Source organism: Triplophysa dalaica, chromosome 16 (assembly GCF_015846415.1).
Source record: "Triplophysa dalaica isolate WHDGS20190420 chromosome 16, ASM1584641v1, whole genome shotgun sequence".
Classification (NCBI taxonomy): domain Eukaryota; kingdom Metazoa; phylum Chordata; class Actinopteri; order Cypriniformes; family Nemacheilidae; genus Triplophysa; species Triplophysa dalaica.
In genome coordinates this window covers 20,817,857-20,834,271 of record NC_079557.1, presented here as the reverse complement: position 1 = coordinate 20,834,271, position 16,415 = coordinate 20,817,857, and the positions used below count along the sequence as shown (strand labels likewise).

At 35.6% G+C, this 16,415-nt stretch overlaps 1 protein-coding gene across 1 annotated transcript in view; it reads right to left on the bottom strand.

Annotated features, from left to right (window-relative positions):
• The window catches only part of il1rapl2 (interleukin 1 receptor accessory protein-like 2), a 155,056-nt gene that overhangs the window by 11,431 nt on the left and 127,210 nt on the right, over positions 1-16,415 (bottom strand). Inside the window, 1 exon segment of the mRNA XM_056769842.1 lies at positions 2,996-3,070. Within this exon segment, the coding sequence (XP_056625820.1) occupies positions 2,996-3,070 (75 nt within the window).

The window sequence follows — 16,415 nt, the reverse complement described above, 5'->3', positions numbered from 1 at the left end:
ATGACTTAAAGAATCTGTCAGACAGCACAGCATCACTATTAACTTCTCTTTCCTGCTTGAATGAACAAAAACACACAATATTCTGACAGAAAGCACATTTTGTCTAGTATTTTTCAAGCACAGTCTTCAACGTGTTAAATAAAGTCTTTAATGAATGCAAAGAGTAGTGAAAATATGAAGCGCATTAGACCTGTTCAGAGCTCTTAAAGGGGCCGCGCTCTTAAACTGCTGCTGGGACTCCTGTCACTTATGTTCATCAAAGAACAAAAGAAATTGAGGCTTTAATGAGGATTCTTCTTTATTTCATGTATTTAGCAGTCTTTGCAAAGTGTTTGAGAACTTTATTTTCTGTATAGGCTACTGTATTTCTTACTTTTCTAACTTATTATTATGGGTTTGATTAGATTAGTAGATTTCATATTTTAATCAGTTTCAAAGCCAACAATATTAGAATGTTGGCTTTCATTTTATAAAATGATGCTGTTAAAGAAATGTGTTGTTTTTACATTAAATTGGAGATAAAATGTGACCCTGGACGACAAAACCAGGTTTAAGGGTCAATTTTTCAAAATTAAGATTTTTACAACATCTGATGAAATAACCTTAATATTGATATTTGGTTTGTTAGAATAGGACAATATCTGGTGAACAACAACTGTTTACAAAACTGGAATCTGGGGGTGCAACTTTGCCTGTGAAGTTGTTAATCTGAGGCACTGCTGCAGGCCATCCACTCACAAAAAGAAAGTTTTTATACATTTACGGTAGGAAATTTATAAAATTTCTTCATGAAACATGATCTCTACTTAATATCTTAATGATTTTTGGATTTTTGCAGCTAGTGTGGCGGCTCAGGATTGAGATGAAGCTCGCCGAATAAAGGCTTGGATTTGGTTCTGCTCCTCACAATCGAATGGATTCTGAAGATATGGATACATCTGACGAATAAAATTGATGCCTTTTCTAATTATTTTATGTTTTCTGTCTATTTTATGGTTCTACTGTCAGTCACAGCATGTCACAGAAAACGCCTTTGTGTCCCACAGCAAACAAAGCAAATATAACATGATAGGTATTAAACGACATACAGAAATGTTATTCATTTAAAAAAGTTTTGTTTTGGCAGCAGAAATTCACAATGTCATTCATATTAAGTAAACAAGTAAACTTAAATAAATGCAATTCAAAATTTGTGATTTTCATTAGGATTCATTTGTAAGTCTGTAAAGTTGTTCTTACATAATAAAAGATGTTTTATATGTCGTCAATATGTTAGTATTGTGCATTGAGATGCAGTAAATACGTCAGTATTGTGTGTTTTAGTGTTTGTGCAAACCTAAGTAAATGTACGCTTTGTAGAACCACATTTTACTCAAAATTAATACAAATTCTCATGAGATAGCGTCGTCATGTTAAAAAATAAATGTGATTATTTTGCATTTTTAAAAAAAAATCTCTTAACATTACCTTGTGATAAAATTGTGTATTTCTAAAAAAAATCTAAAACTCAGGTGTAACACGCTTGATATTCTGAAAATAGCCCGTGCGTGTCTGCTTTGTGTTCGGGCTCTGATAAGAAGGCTATGGCTTGCTTCCAAAACTGTCACTTATGACAGAATTTACAAGGACGAGTTCAGTGTGTAATAGACTCTTGTGAGCGATGCTTTACTTGCACAAACTCATATGAGCAAATGGACTTCTTGTCCAGTGCTAAAAGAAGTCATCTGACATACAGTTATGGTTCATTTATTTAAATAGTCCGCAGAGAGCTTGTTGACATTTCAAGGACTATGAAAGTCAATTTTTCTTGTCGATTTGTAAAATAATGTGTTATAATGTAGAGGGATTAAATTCGTGAAACCTCCAGCTATTTTGTTCCTGACAACAGCTCGAGGTTGAAAGAGGAACCTTACAAATCTATGAAGACAGAAGTGAATGCTTTCAAAAGAACCATGGGGAGTTTGAAGGTGGAATGCATAGACGTCTCTGGATTGATTGTGTAACAGAGCTAAATTAAAACACAATGATTCACATAAAACAGATGCATTTTAGAGCTAAAATAACACAGTTATAAAGGCAGACTGCTGATTCATATTTGTTGCATCTTATAGTGATCTGATCTGCTGGATATTTTGTTCATCATCCGACTCTAGATCCCAGATTAGAGTACCAGTGCTGTTTTCATGAAAGTACACATTACAGGTCATGTCCACTGAGAGAGAACTGACACTTTTAAATTTTCATGTAACAGGGTTAACACGAGACATGAAGTGGACTAATCCCTGACCCTGAGCGTCTATGTGACAGTACTATGTGTGTAATAGAGCCGTTGAGAGAGGCTCCTTTGGAACAGTCTTTTTTTCGCAGCAATGTCAGTTCATGGAGGGTCTCAGTAGTTCCCGGAAGTTATTAGAAACGCATGGAGCTGCGGCAAAACAGACCAACTGAGGTGAACGTTTAACACATCTAGGGGAGGTTTCCTGGACAAGGATTAGTTGAATCAGGACTAGACCCTTGTTAAATTAACATATTTAAGTAGTTTTTAAAAACATACCGTACAAAAATATAACTGGTGGGCATCTTGAGAGAACTCAATCGCACTGATAGATGAAGTTGTTTTCGATCAAGACACCTCTTACATTTATATTAGTCTGGGACAAGGCTTAAGCCCTGTACGCGAAACCGCCCCTTTAATACATAAGTTGTTTAATTAATAAAAAAAAAAGAATTAAAAGAAAACTAGCTGGAACTAGCTGAGGACTTTGTTAATAACGTGAAAATATAAATGTTGCAGACATTTTTACTCAAAATACAGCAGAGTAAGGTTCATTCCAGGTAAGTTTCCAGGCAAACCACTAAAGCAAGACAAGAGATCACTTTTCCATTTTTCTGTTGACACTTTTCATCTCTGTGTGTCTGTACACATCTATAGCTGTGTCAGTGTTTAGTGTAGAAATGGGATGGCATGTTTGTGAGGCTGTGAGGACAAACCTACCGAGCTGGACGTGTATAATGCTGGCTTGTCTCTCTGATGGGAACAAGACTTTAGGTGGTCTGGTCGTAAGAAGTGCTGTGAAAAAACAAACGCACATTAGCAACGTGAGTACGTGACAGTCAATGGAACATCTTAAGCCATAAAACTAACCTATCTTAGATCTCTAGCTGAATTTTTCTGTAAAATTATTATTTCCAATAATGAAATAGTACATGATTACAAATTCAATTCAGTAAAAAACACATTTCAATCGGTTGCAATATACAATAAATTGTATTACTGGACATGGTCTAATGTGTACATGCACACACATGTCTGTATTCTAGTGAGCTCATTTTGTATATTGATTTTATCTAAGGCTGATGACATTTAAACCTCAGAGAAACATGTGCACAACATTAAATACGATATGTCATTGTAATACATGAAGTAACATCAGTTCTTTCCTGCCGTCTGAGAGCCTGAAGTGAAAAACCATCACAAGGCCGTTCACAGTTCATGGATTGGGAACTGTTGCTGTGTACACTGTTGTTGTTATTGAGGATATTTTTCAGACTCTTTGCCGTAACCTCTCAAGGGACTCCCCGTGCGCTGTGCAAATGATCTCCTCTTGGCCCTGTATAATTGTGTCTGTCTATTGTGCAATAGGAGTGAGAGATGGATTTGTGACCCTCATCCGTCTTGAAGGGGCAGCTGCAGCTTTAGCATGCAAATGAAAGCTATCATTCTTGTCAAGAGAAGACTGGACTGTTCAGCGGGCCACCCTCACAAAACTGAACCCAACCCACGGCTCTCCATCAACTCCACATCCTCCGCTACATCCGCAGCAAACTCCACAGTCAAATACTGTATCACAGTACGTTCAAGAAAAACAAGTTCTTGTGTTTTCAGTGTTGAGCTCATCTTCAACGAGTCTGACATCCGTAATTAACAAAGTGCTAGGAATAAAACACAATAATGTAAGATTTTATTTTTAGATGTATTTGGGTTCTCAATTTGTGTAAATGAATGAACATTTTTAATTTGCAGTTGCCGATCAAGATTCCTAAAATCTTGTCTAGTTCATTGTCAACAGAAAGTGCATTAAACATCTTAGGCTATGTTCACATTTGGCTTCTTTTTTGACAAGAACAAGTAAAAATCACAGAAACAGATAGACTGGCTTAACAATGCTTATTTCTAACTAGAAAGGCAATCGAAAGTTATTGGAAGAGAAAATAAAAATTATAGAAAACTTTGCTCCAACCGGCATTTTTCAAGCTCGATCCTGCTCAGACATTCGCCTTCCTCGCATGTTCTTATGGAAAGAACAGGTCTCGCCACTCGCTTGTAATTGGTTAGCTGAGAAAAAGGTGCTTGATGAAGAGCATTTTCCACAGGAAAGTTGAACATTTTTCAACACTCTAAGCTTCAGCAAAAGATGCCGGTGCTGGCTTTTTGAAAAGCTCTCAGGACATTTTTGGGATTATAATGTGAAACAGACGCTAGCAGCTTCAAGAACGAAGTCAAATGTGAACCTCTAACTTTTAAATTCGAGTTGCCCTGATCGGCTCACGACTATTCCGGGTCTGAAGCGAGCGGTCAAAGAACAGACGTCACCACACAGCTCCGATGGCACAAATGATAAGGTGAACCATAGCATCACCTCCATCTTCCCGTCTTTGAGACCCCTCTTTCATAAGAATAAACCAGCTGTCTGCAAAATCCAGCAACGTCATGACACAGCCGAGCTGCCACTCCAATGATGACCACCTGACCCTGTGCACCTGGACCTGGATCACTTCACCATCTGACATCACAACCCCTTCTCTTTCTGTTCTCTCATGATCCACACCGTCCGGCCTCGGACGAAACCTCATTTTAATGATCTTAAAGCTGTTGAAGGTGAACTGTGTGATGGGTGATTTCATTTCAACATTGATGGGTACGCAGTAGAGTTTATGTTCACATGACGCACTTTTGTAGTGTGCGCTTCTGGCCCATAACTTCACTCAATATTTCTATTGACTCATGACGTGAGTTTGTAACTATAACGTTTAGTAATAAAGTGTTATCATTTGAACAGAAGCTTGACTGGCTCTAGTAGTTTTCTTTTCTTGTCTTGTCTTATGTCTGCTTGATTTGATTGTTTTGTGAACGTTGTGTACCTCTGGGTCACTGTGATACACTGAATGAATTATTCACTTAACAGCGGCGTAAATCAATATTGACACAGTCCACCTAATGGTTCATGCTTAAATCATTTATTTGCACGCATTTCAATATGAAACAAGAGCCTCATAACTTCAGTTCAATGTGGAAGCATGTAAATAACAGAGACTTATTCATACAATAAAAATTGTGTAAATGCTGTTCACTCAAATGTCTTGGTTAGAGTTCTTTCAAACTCTTTTCTTTTGTGTGTTCCCTGCAATTAATTCCATGATCTTTCTATTATTAAAAAACATGAAAATACTCATACTGTACTGTGTTCAAATGTAAATCACATTAAATACATTTTCTCAATACGACTGTATATGCTTAGATGACTCTATTAGCGATGCTATTATTTTTAAAATATTATTTCTTGCAGCAGTCGACTCTTTAAAATAGTCAGGTAGTCAATCACACTGGAACAGGTGCGTCACTTGCCATTTTAATGCAGAAAAAGCGGCTGGCAAATGGTCACCTTGAGTGATAAAAAGATAAAAGATCACAAACTGTGGCCTGCATTTATTTCTCGAAGAAACGCAACGGTCAGAGAAAAGCATTAAGAGTTGAAGCTATGCAGGCAGATATTTCATTGGGGTTAGAAATATATGTCAATGACATTCTGATCTTCTAAAAACTGCATTTCTGAGTCTTGCCTTTTGAGTGTTAATTACAAGACAGTTTAGTCTCCATTTAAGAAAACAGACTAAATTGAAACTCCTACGTAAAGGCCTGACACAGAGATGCACTGCGGCGGCTGAAAATAGCCGATGAAAAGCTGCTTACGCAACAGTAGAAGTGCAGGCGGCCTCCAGAACATCTCCCATCCAACTGAACTATCAGTGCTTACTTGAGCCTATGTGGGATGAGCAGCTCGGACAATATGTGTCCTAGATCCATTTAAGACTAGAAATGCTTGTGGATCTCAAACCCAACCAAATATAAAACTAAGTCAGAAAAACAGCCATCACCTCAGTGGATGTGTAGACTGTTGGATCTCAAGGATATCCAAAGATCAGCATCTATCACTTCCAGAAAACCTTCACACTCATTTCATCTACTCTCAGACAACTTCTACACTAAAGATTTCCCCCAAGATTTACAGGATTTTTACATTTCTACCTGCCAGTTCTTTTCTCCCTGAGCCAGCAAACACTCATCTACTGCCTCTCTATTTCCTCAATGTATCATTAAAAACAGGCTTTAGTTCTTTTATTTCCTGCTCATTTTATTGATCTGTTAATAAAACAACTCACAATGTTTGAACTCTCATGTGAAAACATTTCTTTTAAAGGTGCACATGAAATGATACGTATATAAAATGTATGAAATTTTCATGGAATTTAGTCGCTTATGACATTTATGACCGCGGATGGATTATGGGATACAAGTGAAACAATACATCTCTAATTAGAGACATATTATTTTAGAACATAAATCTAAAAAATAAACTATTGCAAAAGCTTTTGCAAAATGTACTTTTGATAACACGTTTTGATAATAAATACTTTATCATTCACAAATGTAGAGATTGGCATGAATTTTTACTCTTGAGAAAACAAGAGGTTTGTCACAAAAAATAGCAAGGTTATTATAGTTTACTAAAATTAAAACTTTGAAGACATTTCTGTTTATTGAAATCAAATAAAATTTCGGCCTAAAAATGTTTTTTTTAAAAAACTTAAGCTAAACGAAAATTTTACATTGCCTCAGAAATAAACTCTATCAAGTTTAAGGCACAAATTACATGAAACGTAAAAAATAATAACAAAATGAAAAACATTTACCAAAATTAAACGAAAAATCTAAAAATAGAAGCTATAAAAAAGCAATAAAACATATAAAACTATGATAACTCTGACATATGCAGTAATTGCATCATTAATCTAACTCACCAATATTCCGTCTATTTTATTTTAAATAAGTAAAATAATTTTCATCTTAACCGAGTCAACACTTTTATCTTCAATGAATCTTCATCAACATCAGCCTGATTAATAAAATACCTTACATCAGTACTTTTAAAACAATAAAGGTAAAAATGTTTATTGTCATACAGTCACTTTATTTTTAGATCATTTTCATAAATAGGCTGATTACATAATATACTGAAGAGATAAAATCCTTCTGGGAAATGAAGCGTAGCTCATATATTGTTTGAATAATAACATTTCCATAGTTAATTCATAATGAACAAAAGTTTTTCATAAAATGTTTTATTAAATAAACTTCACTCTAACTCAGCAAACCTTTTGAATTGGATCATATTTAGCCTCACATACATTTTATTATTAGCGGTAGAATGTCCTGTAATGATTCCAAGTGCACTTAAATAATGTATTTTCGTGTGATTCTGGAGTAAGTGGGAGGTTTCTCAATTCTTTCCAGTGCTTAGTCTGATGTTTAGATGACATTGTTATTTACTTTGCTGTAAGTTCACCATCACATCATGATGGTGGAAAAATAAAACAGACACATTAATGCAACTATCACAGATAATATTCACTTTTTTCATGTCAATGTCTTGCTGTACATGACTTTGTCTAAAGAAAGAGGTCAAAATCCCTGAAGGAATCGACCTTGCCTACCAGGATAAAACGCTCCAGCACTTCATAGCATGAAAGAGCCCGAGAGACCAGCAGAGATTTGGGACAAATTGGTGTAGAGAGCACAAGAGCCGCGGCCCGTCACTCAGACTGAAAGGATTTTCATTCGTGGAAAGCTCCCAGAACACTTTAAAAGTCCTCTGGGATAGCAGGACTTTTAAAAAGACAAGGCCAAAGAGGCTTCAAGGCTGTGAAGTGAGCCACGGCTCTGTCTGAACACAGATGTAATCTAAATGAAGGGGGATTCTCTTAGTTCTGCTATGTTCGTGGTAAAGAAAGAAAGAAAAAATCATTACTGGTCCATTATTCTATTATTCAAGATGCTTCCTCTCAACATTGACCTAAGTGATAAGTGTATTGACAAGAGTACGTGCAGAATATATGATACTGTGGGTTTATACAGTATGTACACTATACCTAAAGCTGCTTATATTCTACAAGTCCTCTGCCTATTACTCACTTCATTGAGGGGTGATGAATTACTCTTATATAAAAAGTCACTAGAAAACATCCTGTTAGTTTTAGAACTCAATACTTTCTTGTTAGTTCAAAAGCCGCCTGTGATCTAAATTCACATGAACTTCAAATCCACATCCATTATGTCTCCACAGATCACTGAACAATACAAAACATTTTTTAAAAAGTGGTCATCTCAATTTAGAAATGCAACATGATACAAAAACATGTAGATAGAAACATGAATAAGACCCATATATGCACATAAGCGATGTGAAATTACATGATAAACCTGATTTAATTGAATCCTTCAATCTTATTTCTGGGACATTTGACCACAGCCTAACCTTTAGAATAGCAACAAGGATTCAGCTTTGACAGCAAAGGATACCAAAAGGTGACCAGAGCAAATCTGACAGCACAATCAAAGGCACCAAAACAATCCGTCAACTGCCTTCTCACTTGGAAGCTAACAGTCACTTAGTCCTTTCTAATATTCAAGCCATACTAAATGTTTTTTTGAGGAAAACTAAATTGGGTTGGGACTAAACACTCTTCCACAGTTAAATGCAGACATGTGGAAATGAATGAGATCCAGATATCGCTCGCAAAGCAGCTCTTAAACCCAAATTACACACTGACGGGTCTTAGTTTGTAACACTAGAAAATAAAGTAATAAGAGATAGTGAAAAGTCCAAAGCCAATTTCTTCTTGTAATTGATAAGGCTAATATAATCTCCAGGGTGATTCAGGGGAAGTGAAGGTGATTGACAGAAAACTCTGTGAATGATACTGTTACACTGAGTGGATCTCAAAAAACGGCATCTTTTCTCCCATGTAAGATTTAATAACCTTACAGAACACAGAACCACCTCACTATAATCCATTAGGCTTTGTACGTGTATAATCATAAATTGGCTAAATTGCTAAAAATCCATCACTAGATACAATGTTCTTAAAACAACACAAATGCATTGTTGTTGTGCAAAATCAAATGCCATCTACAAGTTTATCCATTTGGTGATTTTCCCAAGAGCTGGGAAGATGGTCATCACAAAGTTTATTTTCGAAACTGGTGGTTCTTTAGAGGCATCATTATAGTCCCATTAGTGTACAACCTGTTGTGTCGAAGGTTATTGAAGGACGTGTCCTTTTAGATAACGCTCAATGCTTCGGACCTATCATCCGACAGTAATAGGTAACTGCTTCTTTTCAGAGAAGGTTAACTGTAAATTGGGTTGGGGACAAATTAGACCCACATTGTTAGGCTTGGGGATATCCTTTGACAGCTTTGCAATAAGGATCATAGATGAACAGTTTCAGTTCTCAACTATTCACAAGGCACTTCCTACTGTAGTGGACAGAATCTTATGAGGAGCTCAGAGATTAAAGGTGAATAGAGAACCATCAACACTTCCTGGCTGTGATGCCGGTATACCCCAGGGAGCGATTATGGGCCCTCTCATAGTCTTTAAATGAACACAGACAGTAATGATTCAATTTTTTTTCACTAAGAATCGAGAGGCTGTAGTTATTTCTTTTATAAAACAGTGGCAACACAAGTATTATAAAAATAATATTCCATTCCATTCCATTTTCTACCGCTTATCTGAACTACCTCGGGTCACGGGGAGCCTGCGCCTATCTCAGGAGTCATCGGGCATCAAGGCAGCATACACCCTGGATGGAGTGCCAACCCATCGCAGGGCACACACATAAAATAATATAATTATGATAAAAAATAGAAATAAATAATGTCATATAGTGTTTACAGATACAAAGGAATGATATAGAATTCAGCTGATGTTCAGTCATAGTTGTGTGTGGTCATTTTGAAATGACAAAGTTTAGCATGTGTCCACCAATGCATTTAATTTAAATCTGAAAATGCAGACTGGGGGCCCTTGCTATAATACGAAACATCCTCTGAAATAATGGGGGTTATTAGTTTGCGACGTCACAGATAGTTTGTTTAATCAACAAAAAGTATAGCAGTAGCCCAAGTAAAAATTGACATTGACAAGCGTTTCAAGTTGAACATTTCTCTGCTCTCAGAAACTAACAAAAATCTGGGAACCAGATATAAAAAATAATCCCCAAGGCACTTGCTTTAGCATCTAAAGCTACTGTTGAACAACAATCAAAAGCAAAGAAATACAGAGAAATTAACAACACAATGTTCATTGCTAAAGTTAATTTAATTATGAAAAATAATTTTGTTTTAACAGCTAGAACAAAACTCAAGGTGTCTGTCTCAAAGTTTTACTGTCTTTGTTGCAGATTCTCTTAAGGGTCGTCGACAGGAAAGTTTTGTAAGAGCAGACAAAGAGAACATCAATCAGACGTTGTTTTGTCTGCGTGTTTCCAGCTGCGTGCTGATGGGAGTGGACGGTGATAAATTGTGTTACCTTGTCGCCTGCCGAGGGGGTTTATCCTCATTACATTAACCGCTTTACACGAGCTCATCTCCTGCAAAACGCTTTTCACTGGAGGACTACAACAAATGACTCCAAACACCAGAGAGACAGTTTAGCATCAGGCTTGTCTCTTAGATGTTTTACAGCCTTATGTACATAAAGAAGGCACGGCAAGCATTACACTGTAAAAAAGATTCTGTGGATAAAATATATGAAAAAGAACTACAGATTTCAATCTGAAGCTGCCTCTGCATGAAATATACGACAAAATACTTGAACAAAGACAAAATTCACATACAAATCGTTCTGTTTGAACAACAGCTGAATAATATTGCTTTCCATGATTGGATATAATCTTTTCATGAGTAGACGTCATGTACTAGTGTTGATAGAGTTGTGTAGTATGGAGGTCATGATACCTGAGCATGAAGGTGAATAGAGAGACAGGGTGATCTATGTGTGGTGTGCATCTTCAACTTTTTATCAGAAAATTAAAAGTGAAATTATTTTCAATGAGCAGCTCATTTCTATCTGTCTGTGAGTGAAAAATGAGGCGGCGGGGCATCCATTAGACTTGTGTTATCAGCACACTGCAGTTCAGACAGAAGCGGATGACTCTTCATCATACTGTACTGGATGTTCACTGCAGGTAGAGTTAACACGTATGAAATTATATCAGCATATCCCACAACATTAACTAGCCTCGTAAGGTCAGCAAAAAGACCAACTTCAGAAAGCAGGTCCACATACTAAATATTAAACTTTAGCTTGATTTGCATTTCCCTGAGGATACAGCAGCGCTTGCAGGGTAGCGAATGAATTAAAAGTTTGGGGTCATTTTTTGGTTTTACGCTTTGGTTCTGTGTAAATGGAATGCTGAATCTGAGCTTTTCTGACAACTGTGAGTCAACACTTGACTGCGAATTTGACTAAACAAGATTTCAAAAGTATGCCCAGCATGGAAAAATGTATGTCTTCGCTCTTTATTCAAATATAATTGAAAGAAAAAGTTTTTTCATGTTGCAAAGTCGTTCTTGAACTGTAAACTGAAGCTCAGGTTTGAGAAGAATTTAAGGAGGTTTGGCCCAAAAAAGACAAAAGCTTATTGAGTCAAGAGGAAAATGATCAAAAAATATTAATGAGGGATAAAACTGTAATTAATATTTTCTATGTATTTTTAGATTTTTTTTTATTTATTCTGATTCATTGTAGTTTTCCTCTATTTTCCAAATCAGTTCATCTAATAAATACCTAAAACGTTTTGTCCATTGTTCCCCCATGTTTTAATGGTTGTGTGTTACAACCCCCAATAGGCCCCAGCACACATCACTTCTGGTCACAACTGGATATGTAATGTAAAAGATGATCAATTATGCAAATAGATGTCAGACGTAAGGGTAAAACGGTAACACTTTCCTTGAAGCATGTATATATAATGCATTATAAAAGTAGTTTTAAAGCATTAATGCACCTTTTAATGCATTGTAATGTCTTATAAATAATTGTTATTACAGTCAATACATTATAACAATTCATTGTTACATTACATATTTTAAATTGGCTATAATTCTTTTCAACTACATATAATGCATTACAACACAAATTATAATGCATTTTACCCTTTAATAGCTCTTTATAATGCATTATACATACACGCTTCAACGAAAGTGTTACCGGTAAAGCTTTACAATAAGGTGCTATTTGTTAACAATAAGTAATGCATTAGCTAAAATGAACGAACAATGAACAATACTAATACAGATTATTATTAATGTAAGATCATGTTTATCTCAGCATTTACTTATACATTAATAAAATCAAACATTGCCACTGTTAACATTAGTTCATGCACCATGAATTAACATATAAATTCATGTATTGACATGAACCAACATTAATAAGGATTAATAAAGGATGAAAAACTAAACTTTGTTACATAATACATTTACTACTGATAAGAAATAGCTCCTGATTGTAAAGTGTTACCGGGTAGAAATACACAGAACTGACATGGATGAGAGGAATCAGTAACCAAGACAACGGAGGAGGGACTAATTAACCCAAATGAGAACTAATCATGACAAGAACACAAATGAACAAAGCACAAGAAAACTAAACATGACTGTGACAATATTATAGTTGTCATAAGTTCTTTATAAAACACATGCAGACTCCGTCTCTTTGTGATCCAGACTGATATACGAGGACAGAAGAAGTTTATTTACTCATTTCACCACAGCAGTCTCTTAACCTTGGGTCATATAATCCAAAACAAGTTCAATCATTTTCAAATTCTGTAAAATAATAAGATGAGGACCGAACATTATGTGTGATATGAATTTTTAGGGTGATAGTTATTAATCGTGGTTGTGTTTGTCGCAGGGGCTGATCCTTTTATATTTTATAACCTACATTTTCCTGGTATGATCAGATCTTTCTCCATTGCAGTTTTTTTCCTCACTGTGCGGCAGAGATATTCTCTAAAGCCCATTAAAACACTTTAATAGAGGTCACTTAACTGTACATACAGATAATTGCATTCCTGTGCACACTGTACAGAGGTTACAAGAGTCATTAAGCTACGCCATTAAAATCAAAATGCAGATTACGCTTTTAAAACTTTGATCCACAGTTTCAGTACGATTACCTGGAATGAAAAGTGTTATATGAAACACAGAATAAAGCAGTACTTTACATCAAATACTGTTCATTAGTCATTTTGGAAATGCTGAAGTTGATCACTTTATTAAAGCTTAAAAAAGATGTTACATTAAAATAATTTTGGAAACCTTAAACCTTGTTAATAAACTATATGGGACAGTTTCCCGCACAGGGATTAGCTTAAACCAGCCTTTATTAAATTGGGATATTTAAGTTCTTTTTAAAACATACCTTACAAAAAACATCTCGAGACAAACGATGGCAATGATCTGTTTAAAGATATGTCAGTGTAAGTTGTTTTTGATCAGACCTTTATTATTTAAGCTTAAAACATGTTCGGGAAACCGCCCCTTGCTGAGCAATGAAGGAAACTATATGAATCATTATATGAATATTGAGCTGTTCAGGGCCGGTATACAGTATAAACAATTAATGTTGATTTAAATGAAAAACTGTGGTTAAAAATGGATTATACCTTTCATTATGATGTCAAAACTCATGCTATTATTTATATATTTAAAACATTTTAGAATGTTTTAAACTAAATATAGTAAATATAGTATGTCAGAATTGTCAGAATGGTTGAGGTTTATGTGTACTTGTGGCACAAATGATCATCTTTCTAATCAATGTATTAAGCTGTCTGAACTGATAAACTTTCACAAAGACGTGAACTACGAGTGAAAGTACAAACTCTCCTCTCGGTTCACACACGAGACACTATTTGAGTATTCACATGCAGTGAATGGAGCTCACATCAGCCCGTATGAATTGCATTGTGTTCTTAGCACAATGGAGGGATGCTGTCTGGCACAACAACAAGTGCAACATCCAATCAAATTTTGAGTTTTATAAAATGCTTTTCTGGCAGTCTTGACTCTATATTCCCACAGAGCCGTATCGTCCTCTCTATCCATCTGTTATTTCCATCTCACTCATTTCAGCTCTAAAGATCCCAATATTCCCCACACATTTAGCCTGTTTTTGACTTTGAAGCCAGTACAAAGAGGCTGCTTTAATTTGATCGCCTTTCAAAATAACAACCCATGCCACCACACCGCTTCCCTAAAACCCATACGGACAGTATATGACAGTCTTTCACCAAACTGTAATCCAATGTCATCTATAGTTGTACAATATGTTTACACATATTTTGTATGATAATTTCAAGAATATAATCAAACATCACAGTAGTCTTGTATGGACATATTCTATGAAATATGACAGTCGTAACAGAATTACGCATTATATCAACAGCAATGTTTTTAAGCCTTTTTTCAATGATACCCTGTTATTTACATGTGTAGCAGAAGCAGAAGACAATTCAATGCAAATATAATTCAAAATATGCATATCATGATTCATTTAAGATGAAGTTAAAATACCTTGTGAAAATTATACATTGAACTGTAATTGTAAGTGTGTGTGTGTGCATGATGGAAAGCAGTGCTGAGACGAGAGAGTTTCCATCTGGCTTGCTGTGTGTGTGTGTGTGTGTGTGTGTGTTAAAGAGAGTCAAGTGCTGAGATGTTAATGTGAACTTTGCAGTCTTTATTTGCACACACAGTTGTTCTCTAGAGAGACTCTCATTAACTGTGCCGTCGTGTCACTTTAGACGTAACACAGCCTGTCAGACGGGAAATAAAATCAGTTTTATATTCTATGAGATTATGATAAAAGAAACACTAACATGACACTGATGGTAAAATAATTACCGTTTGAATCCTGTCAAGCATATGTGCCGCTTATATTTCACCCTGGACTGAAAAAATGTATCTTGAATGAATTTATTTTGACCTGTTTTCAAGAACAATATGGCAATTATGACATTTATGACCTCTTACAATGCAATAGTACTACTACTAATAATATCATTAATAATACACATTTTATGATAATGTCATTGGCCCGAAGTTAATTTAATTATCAGCAATAAAAGGATATCTAAGATTCCAAATCGTTGCAAATGCTTTGGAATTTCTTTTCCACTCATGTTGAATAACGTCACGCTGTGATGTATTTACACTTCCAGGAACTCAATCACCTCTGCGTATGCTTCCTGTTCCAGTTATTACATGATAAATTAAAATAGAGAAACTATTAGCTTTTCTAATAAAGTGTGTCTGAATAATCCCATGCTTCATTACTCTCCTCGTCACTTCACATTTCTCTCTCTGCCGCGAACACGGTTGAGGAGCAATTTTCAAGACAATGGCCTTGTTGAGAATGTGATGGATGTCGACAAAAATTAATTATCCAGCTCATTACTGAGTGAGAATAAATCTTTGGCTTTTATCTGGAGACCATCAGAGCTGATAAAAGAGCCACAGCGGGCTCCCGCGGAATCCCAATTTCATCAGGAAATCTGTCACCTTATCGACTCACGCTGAGATTCTAGCTGACTGTCAGCCAAAGGGGTTCCAACGCACCTCGCCGTCTTTAACTCATAGTACCAATGCACTAGACACCCACACGGACGCGTCTCTTTAATGAGATAGCGCTGGAAGTATTAAGTGAAGTGAAAGAGGAATTTGCAGGTTGCTTTGATTTCTGTTCATTTACATCAGATCCCTGTAATGGTACACGCAAGTGGTTATTTAAGCCACACCTCAAAATGTGTGAATGGAATTATATAAGCAAAGCAAATGGCATTGAGTTTATATTAGATGAAGACAAAACCTACACTGTAAAAACATTTCGTAAAAAAAATGAAATTTTCTGTCAGTTGGAGCAAAAAAATACCCGTAAAATAATAGTTATAGGTAAATAAATAAAAATGAGAGGATATAGGGATAAGAAATCATTTTACCTGAATTTCTTGTAAATTTGCTGTAGTTTTCTGAAATTTTACAGTTTTGACCATATTTCAAAAATAAACTGTAGAAAATAAAAATCGTATTACAAAATCAATATAGTTTTTTTTATAGCAGCTGGGGCACCAGAAGTAAACTTAATAATGTGTATTCCCTGTAAATGACATGTTTCGTTTTCTTGTAAATTAGTGGCCTTCATCTGTAATTTTATGTTTTATGACCGTATTTCAAAAATACATAAAAAATTCTGTAAATTAAAGGAAAAATTCTGTTTTGC